General features: G+C 38.2%; 1 protein-coding gene across 1 annotated transcript in view; it reads right to left on the reverse strand.

Moving 5' to 3' along the window:
* ARID4B (AT rich interactive domain 4B (RBP1-like)) overlaps positions 1–5,923 on the reverse strand; it is a 61,476-nt gene extending 55,553 nt beyond the window's left edge. The window contains exons 1-4 of the mRNA XM_008937762.1: positions 5,906–5,923; positions 5,723–5,833; positions 854–919; positions 161–251 (exon numbers count right to left, since the gene is read on the reverse strand). Coding sequence (XP_008936010.1) covers positions 161–251; positions 854–919; positions 5,723–5,833; positions 5,906–5,923 — 286 coding nt within the window. The remainder of the gene's footprint in view (positions 1–160; positions 252–853; positions 920–5,722; positions 5,834–5,905) is intronic.
* Between the last annotated feature and the right edge of the window lie 3,513 nt (positions 5,924–9,436).

A 9,436-nucleotide genomic window follows, 5' to 3' on the forward strand; every position in this document is an offset into this window, starting at 1 on the left:
GGGGGGAAAGGGCGAAGAAGACTTGTATCAGCTGTATCAGTCAAGAAGACTTTTTTTGAGGTTCTTAGGTATTCATTCTCACCATGCTTAAGACATGTTCAGGTCACAGGCTTATTTTGAAGTCATGAATTTTATTCAAATACATAACTATTTCCCTTACCTACAGTGTACCAACTTGCATCTGTCAATTTGTTGATAACTGCTTCCTGGTATGTTCCATCTGGATTCTTCACTTCCACAACAGTTCCTACCTAAAATACAGAAGCCAGTTAGCACTGGAGAGTTTCTAAAGAAGGCAAAGAAGTTAATATTTTTGTATTCAGCAAACAGTTATTTCTAGCCTATTTCTAGTAAATACACCATACCATTCCTGTTTCACCTCAATACATTTGTATACCTCAAAACTTCTTTCTTTCATTTCATTCCTCTAAGATAAACTAACTAGCTGAGCTGATTATTTCCTGCCAGCAGGTGGGGAACAAGAACCAATTTGAGTGATGTCATTCTCTTGTATAAGAGCTTGCCCATGAAATCCTCCAGCTGAGTTTTCCACAGCAACAGTCACTAACAATCTGAGCCAGCCAAACTTCTTAGCTTTAAGTCCAAAAAGAACAAAGAGGCTTGCATCAGCCTGTATGCTGCATCCCCTTTAACTACAAAGAAGAGAGGTTAACATGAAGAGTATGTTAACTCTAGTTTTGCAGCATTACCTTTTATGCTTTGTGATCCTATCTGAACCATGCAATAAACAGAACCTTCTACTTTGACCCCATACTGCATATACACATTTATGTCAAATACTGCAAAAGAACACTTTTCAAAGTGTTAGCAAAATATAAACCAAATTCATTACCTTTAAGGGACCTTTTATGTGATCATCCTGTACTTCCACTGTTGAAGAATCATGTCTGAAAGTTACCTAAAAAATATAATTCAACTGACAGTCACTTGATACAATTGAGCAGCATAAGCACATTGCAGAAGTCAATAGCCCTTCTCTTATTCTCATCTGACAGTTAGTCACCATAATCACTCCACTTGCTGAAAACTCTTCCATTCATGTATTTTAGAAATATGAGGAGACAATTTCTCAGTCATCAAAACTTCTGAAGTATTTTTTACCTTTCAGAATAGAACCACTACCTCTAAAGGAAGTGAGATACAACAGTTTACTAACAATGTTTAATGATTCAAAATTATCTGTGCTGTTCTCCTAATTATTTGAATTGTCCTGTTCTAGAATCTCACAAAGAAAGAATGAAGTTTCAAGAGTTCTGAACATAAACAATTTTTAAGAAACATTTATACTTCAGTGCTCTGAAATCAAACAGTTTTAGCACCTATATCTAACCCCATATCGTGGGGTTTGACAGGTTTTTTTCAGCCTATTAAAGCCTATTTCCCTCACTCACTTTTGAAGGACTCACACCAAAAAAGTACAGGACATTGCTGCCAGCTGAACAAAATGAACCACTCAAATAGCCTTTCCGTTCCTGTCAGCCTACCCTGCACCTTGCTAGTTAACTGGAAGTAAATGCACACACAGTTGCTTTTCAGTCTTTCAAAACTAAAGTAAGCAAAACCTGTAAGTATTTTCAAGTATTTTCCCCATGTCATTGGCTGTGTGTCTTGTACATATGCTGTCCTCAGGAAAAAAAAAAAAAGGTCTGAAAGTTCAAACTTATTCCTAAGTTATCTGTATCCAATGCTACAGATATTCACCATTCATTTCACTGAAAATTAACCTGGTCATGCTGAAAGTCACAGGATCCTATCACTTACACTTGAAGTTTTATTCCACTATGGCTTTAGAATTCAAGGAAACTGGGAAAATGAAAAATTACATTTTATGTATGTTATTAACACACAGAGATGATGTTCTAATGTTCACCAGAACACACATACTTGTTTTAAGTATATGTTGTCTTACTTAGTATTCACAATAAGTAAGAATGTAACATGAGATTCAGCCATGTAATAGTAACTCTCAACTAAAGGAATTCTACATTAAACTCAAGGACTTGGTTCACAAGTGTACCCAAGGTTATGTCCTCACTGTTCTTGAGAGTTTCTCCTTAGCACACAACGTTCAGAACAACATTTTGTAACACCAATTTTCCTACTTAGTGTCCTCAGGAGGAGTTTAAGGAGTTCTGTAAACCCCGAAAGGAGCAAACAGCTGAGAACAGCATCTACAACCAGGACCAAGGAGAGCCCACTTCGACTGCCTGATTAGAAAACAAATGTGCTAAAATGGACTAAATACTGCCTTTCCAGGTGCTGCTTCATGAAACAGTCATCTTGTCCATCTTCTGTTAGAACCACAGCAGTACATACTGCTGTGCAAGTATGTTCTTTTTAGAGCTGCATCATCCCACTCACTGATGGCAAATCCTGTCCAACAGACAGACAAAACTCATACTTTGTAACCTGAAAGCCAGACAATGGATTCAAACTAAGAACTGAGCAAAAGACTACCCTTGTGAACTTCTGCCTGACAAATATAGGTATTTATTCCTCCCTTTTGGGGGATTTATCTCGAAACCAAAAGTTCCATTCAGATGCAAAATAATCAGAAACCTGTGTTCAGTATTGGCTCATATGAAATATCTAGAATATCAATTCTTATTTAGAGACATCTGGTTTTATTTACTTTATGTAATTATCTTAAATGTATTTTACAGCAAAAAGGATCACTATGCAAAACCACAAGCCCAGCCACAATGTACTACTATGATGAAAGGTAAACAAAGCAAATTGATATTGTGTATTCCAGAATGGGCTTTCTTTTTAAAGATGTCTGCAGAAAGACTCAAAGCCCCAAGACAAGTTTTTTGATATCAAGAGTTTTTGCTTCTTGAGATATTAATACATACTCCAAAAATACTGGTTATTGACAGAAATATTCGAACTCCAAACTCAGTGTGACACCACCAACCTTTCTTGAAGCTGAGAAAAGTGATGTCAGTATTTGTTAGTGTGGGTTTTAACTCCCATAGCATTCGTCAGCATGGACCCTTTCCTTCTCAGGCAAAAGATTAAGACATTCAGCATGTTATCAACCTGTTTAGACTCAGCCGGCATCTCCCTTTTCTTCACCATCCTCTAGGCTCTATAAAGCAGATGCTTCACTTAGTTCTGTTTAATGAAGACCCCACACATGCCAACACTTTTCTGAAACTTCTGTGGAGGGTGCCCAAACACAAGTGGATGTGGATGATGGTCCTATTCGTTTCAGGAGACAATGTCAAAATAAATGGGCTTAAATAGCTAAGAAAGCTATAACATATCTTATGAAGATGAAGTGGACTACCACTCTTCTAACACCAAAACTCTTGAGTTTTCCTCAAATATGTACTTTCTACAACACTTTTCACAAGTCCAGGCAAATATTAAGTCTTACTTCTTTCCATGACAAAGTGTGCAATGCAGTTATACCGTTAACGTAAAATTCTGTACCATGCACAGAATCTGGCAAAGACTGCCAATCCAGTGAAATACAGTACCTATGGATACTGAAATTATAAATACGTAGCACTGCCATAAAACCGAATGAAGTTATTAAATTATACTGGTGATGGAAAAGCTATTACAAAAGTATACTTCAAAATAGTCTAAAAAGCAGAATCTGACAGAAGAAAGCAGGTAAAAGAAGATGCAATTAAATATACTTTACTTGCCTGAAGATTACATACTTCATATTGAAAAAAAAAATATTGTTGCTATCTTCCTTTCTCAACAGAGCATCTAGTTATAAAACTTAAATGAAAACTTCAAACTAAAACTGATGTTAGGAAGTGAATTGACTTTCCTTTTCCTCTAGTAGTCCTAGGTGAATAGGGCATAAAATACACCAGGGCCAGAAGAAATTGTTAGACAGGTGAAAAAAATACATAGTAGATAAACCACCAGAATTCCAGACAAAGTGCACCTGATAATAAGAATCCTGTTTAGAGGTAACACTGGGGAAAATCTGCATATGCCAGAAAGAGATGAAAAGGTTTTTAGAGAAAATCAAGGGATCACTGTTAAGTTTAGGGATTATACATTCCTAGTGGGGGAAAAAAAAAAAAACAGAAACACCAACATGTAAAAAGGTATTGTTACTGCACTCACACAAGAAAAAAATGCTCAACCACAAATAAAATTACTTTACAAAGCAACAACAGTACTGGGGCTTCACTGTCCTAAGCTATGCAGTAACAGTGAAGACACACACACAGACTTCAACACACAGGGCTTTAGGCACAGCCTCCACAAAAAAATTAAGAGCAACAACTCTATTCCATTTCAAGATCTCTGTGCAAAAACCTTGTAATGACCAAATTACAAATAATAAATCCATAAGAAAATATTTATCAGTGAAAAACAACTTTAAGTGCAAGTTACCTTCTAAGAAGATGGGCTAAAAGCCCTCTAAAGAGCTGAAAGGAGTTAAGGTTTCTCTGATCTAGACGCAATACAAACTGATACTTAACAGTTTAAACACCAATACTCAGTCACTTAAACTCAATGGTGCAGTAAAGCAAGAGACCAGCTGATGCTGTTAGGAGTTATGACTAATGAAATGAAAAGACCACTCATTTGCTCTAAAGGCTTTTTAAAGATGACAGATTTAAGACTAATATCTTCTCATTACAGTTAACATTTTTATCAAATAAGTGACAACAATTCTTCCCACCAAGGCTTTTGGAGATAGAGTGCTCTCTCCCTGATACATACTACAGGCAAAAAAACAACCATAGCATAAGGGCAGATTCAAGCAACGCATGACAGTTTATAATGGTAGCCCTTCTATAACAGGTTATCACCACTTATAATTTTCACTTATATTTACAGTAGATGCAAGTGAAAAATATTCTGCCACTGTAACTGTTGCAGAGCAACAATCTAATTTATTTTTCCTAAGTGCTTTTGATCCTTGCTCTGTTACATTTCTGTGTGAGGTTAAGAGGCAGAGCAGAAAATAGCACCTGCTCCCATATTAGAAGCTTTTAGGGCATTATCCAAACAGAAATATAAGCCCATTTTGCAGCACAAGCTTACTATATAATAAAAACAAGGCCAGACTTTGTTCTTTTTATTTCTAGAAATGATACTTTAAATTTCCAAGGGATGTTAAAATATCTCTCTTGTATTCCCTTGCCACAATTTCTATTTGTGCTGCATATAGCTTATATTGATTCATTCAGTTACTAACTAGTCATCATAAAGATAGATAAGCTCTCTTGCTTGCTGTTCTGTAGGACTCAATATGCCAAGGCTTTTTTGGAAGACAGCAGGGTTTCATCTTATTTCTGAAGCATTATCTAGTTGCTACTGCTAAATGGCAGTGACCTGTGCTCCTAAAGTAAAAGAAACCATTTTAAACCTACTTTGAGGAGTTTTAGCTACTTTCTGAAAACTTTCTCCCACACATAAGCCTATATTTTTCATATTTTGATCAATTACTTTAAGGTCAGCCTATGGCATTGAAGGCCACAAATACTGGATGTAAGCAAATGACAAAGCAGTGAATGAAACAGAACATATTTAATGGCATGGGGGTGGGGGGAACTCCTCCCCTACCAGTTTCAAAGACTGCACTGCCAGCTTCCAAGGAAAGGACAGCCTCTTCGCCGTGTTGCAGACTATAAAGAAGTTTTGTATTGTGCTATTTTGAACATAAATGACTCTTTTTTTTTCTTCCCCCAAAAAAGTTGTTTGTAGGAAAACCACATACCTTGACTTTGACAAGTCTTTTTGCTGTCTTGATCTTGGCTTCACAGAAGGCTCCTCTGTACTTGGCACTTACATCAGTGCCCACTGTGAGATAGGGAGGCTCATCAATGGCCTGGAACAGAAAGGAAAACAACTGGCTTTTAATTACTGAACACTGGCAATACAGCTGTCACGGTATCACTACCTTTTGTGGACAGGGCATTACGAAACAGCCCAATAAAACTTGACAGTGTATGTGTATCATAGCAGTAGAAACAGAACACAACAGTTCATACAACGACTACCATAAATATAATAAATTGATATAACATTTGTCTGCAACAAGCACCGCATAAGCCTCCAACCTCAGCACTGTCTGAAGACACACTAGATGTCTAGTTCAGCTGCAATGGTGAAAGCCAACCAAGTGTTCTACCTCTTCCTTTAGCTGCCTCAAGATTTCAGAGTCTCTTGAAGACACTGGCGTTTATTTCCCCTCAAATAATTAAGGCTCATTTTTCATTAGTAAGTAGAACAACTCTGGAGAGACTGTGCTTTTTCACTTTTGAATTAAGATTATATAGGTGGGTGCTCACCAGGAGAGTAGCCCAAGCAGCAGAGTACAGTGGAACAACAACAGTAGGATAAACACACAATGAAGGTTAAGGGCCCAGAAAAAAGACAAGGTTCTGTAACAAGCAACAAAGGACTAGGTGACTCCCAAACAGGGAAACCGTAATAGAAGAAGAGGAAAGTAAGTGGGTTTTGGGGCAAGAGGAGAACATTGGTCCAATTAGTATGCAGAGTGAGCTCATGGATGCTCTTTTCCTTCAAAGGAGGTCCATCTTCTCTCACCCAGTCCCTCCCAGGGTAATGTGAGGGAGAAGAGTCTAGATAACCGAATCTCCTCACTATCACTCCACAGAACACGGGTCAGAAGAGAGAAGGTGGAAGATGCCAAGCAACAGGAAGGAAGTACGTTTGCAAGCTGCCATGCAGCCCCAAACAAGACCTGGGAAGAGAGACCTAAGCCCTTGTCTAAGCCTACATCATCTTTCTGCACCCCTACAATTCAAATACATTGCACAAGGGGCAACTGTGGCACATTCAGGCTTTCTGTGGGAAGAACATGGCCTCCTTCACAGGTCTCAGACCTACTTTTTGATACTAAGGTGCTTGCACTCAGCGTCAAGGCAATTCCAACTGGCTGATTCCAGCTCAAATACATCAGAAGCAAAAGCATGCAAGTATGCCCCAGAAAGCTTCAATACAGGATTTCTCAGAAATTTAAGTTTTGCAAAACTTGAAATTGAGAGACATAAGACACTACAGTGTTAACTCCATATTAATTATTGACTCTGTTCAAGTCTACCTTTCACTTTTGGGTAATAGAAGAGATTTCAAAGAACTAGAAATCTGTTCTCCATCTGCACTGGTTAAGACCATGAGAAACATCAATGCTCTAACAAATTCCTCCCTCTTTCTCTCTGCAAGCACGGTGTGTCACTGCATGCAAAGTAGTAGGATGGATATATTACCCCAGTACTAGTATACTCATGAACACATACTTGTGCCTGTTCCAGACTTAACAGTAAAACACAACTGAGATTAACGAGGTATCTGCCAAGACTGTTTGGATTCTAAAATTCATTCCCTTCATGTTTGTCCAAGTGTAAATGTACTGCCTTCAAGGCAGGCTGCAATGCTTTTCTTACTCTACTGAGAAAGATGCTGGCTGAAACAGAGACTCAGATGGTGATAAACTGGGTTTTGCTGATTACGCGGAGTAGAGTGTACAAAGCAAGCAGTGGCTGCTTGTCATGGTATAAATTTGCCAATCGAATCCTGGGCTGCATCAAAAGAAGTGTGGCCAGCAGATGGAGAGAGGTGATCCTGCCCCTCTACTCTGCCCTGGTGAGACCTCACTTGGAGTCCTGTGTCCAGCTCTGGAGCCCCCAGCACAGGAAGGACGTGGAGCTGTTGGAATGTGTTCAGCGGAGAGCCACAAAAATAGTCAGAGGACTGGAGCAGTTCTCCTGTGAGGACAGGCTGAGGCAGTTGGGGTTGTTCAGCCTGGAGAAGAGGAGGCTCCAGGGGGACCTAATAGCGACCTTCCAGTACCTGAGAGGGGCCTACAAGAAAGCAGGGGAGGGACTATTCACAAGGGTTTGTAGGGACAAGACGAGGGGTAAGGGCTTTAAGCTAGAAAAGGGCAGATTTAGGTTAGACGTTAGGAAAAAGTTCTTCAGTATGAGGGCGACAGATCCCTGGAATAGGTTACCCAGACAGGTGGTGGAGGCCCCATCCCTGGGGACATTCAAGATCAGGCTGGATGAAGCTCTGAGTAGCTTGATCTAGCTGGAGATGTCCCTACTTATTGCAGGGGAGTTGGACTAGATGACCTTTGGAGGTCCCTTCCAGCCCAGACATTCTATGATTCTATGAAATCTGAACAGGAGAAAGCAACGATGTATCCTCCTGCATCCCTCCTGCTCTCCCCTACTCTTTATTGAAGAAACTCTTTCAGCTCTACAATGCTAATAGTCTATCACACCAGTTGATTTTCCAAACTTAAAAGAAATCATAGCATATTCAGATCACCTTAACAAGACAGACAGATCCTAGATGAGTCCACACAGATGCACCTAGCTAGAATTCTCCTATAAAAAAACACCTCAAGAGCTGGTTGTGTCAATATCAGTCTATACCTCCCTACACAGCCAAACAAATCATCTCAAAGACTAACTCATAATGGTCATTTACAGAAAATAAAAAATGATTTTTCTTCAATACTACTCAACATTAACTTAAAACAAAAAGTCTATAATACGGGGAACCAAGTCAATCTTCGACTGTTCCAAAGTTTAAGACAGATAAATAGGCAAGATAATAATCAAACTTTAAAACAGGACTTTATTATTAAAAGTATAATCACCAATATCAGTCATTACTTTATTGCTATTCTGTCTTATTTTTAGAAGTTTCTTCCAAAAAGAACATTCGTTTGAAGAATTAACATCTGTAAGAACTGATTTCTGTTACTACAACACAATTTAATTTCAATCCCTTGCCTGTATCTCCTGAAGTTACTTTTACAACTAATTCCTTTCACTGGAATTAGTATTTACCGTTGTAAATAAGAGTCATGTCCAGGAATAGCAAACGTATGGACCATTCGCTTACCACTGTAGGTATGTTTACTAAAAATACACTACTGGAATGGATTTTGAGAAGAAATATTTATACTGATGTAATAAAATTACCACTATGAATCACTATACATGTTAAAATAACCATGTAAAATCTCCAGTGGATACATACAGGAAATTTCCCTGTAATGTTATTATTCCATTGAAACACAAATTACATGCTTCTTTTCCCAAATCACTTAACTGAAATTTTGAAACACTTCCCACATTCTGACTGACAGTATCAGCTCAAAGTGATTAATTAAAAAAACTAGCACAATATGATGCATCATAGAGAATGCAAACTAGAAAAGTAAACAATAATGATCGAAGTCTGGCATTAATTTCAGATAAACCTTACCACGACTTTTGTCATTTTCTCCAACTCTAAATGAGTCACCTGTTCTCAAGCAGATTTTATTCAATTCCACCAAAATTAAGTAGAGATTAAAAATAAGTATACAGCTATTTTTAGCTTTCTGTTATCCCATCTCTGCTTTGTACTTACATAATTTGCACTTAGAACAAACATATCTTTGCCTATTTAA

The sequence above is a fragment of the Merops nubicus genome, unplaced genomic scaffold (genome assembly GCF_000691845.1).
Source record: "Merops nubicus isolate BGI_N331 unplaced genomic scaffold, ASM69184v1 scaffold3183, whole genome shotgun sequence".
NCBI classification, from domain to species: Eukaryota; Metazoa; Chordata; class Aves; order Coraciiformes; family Meropidae; genus Merops; species Merops nubicus.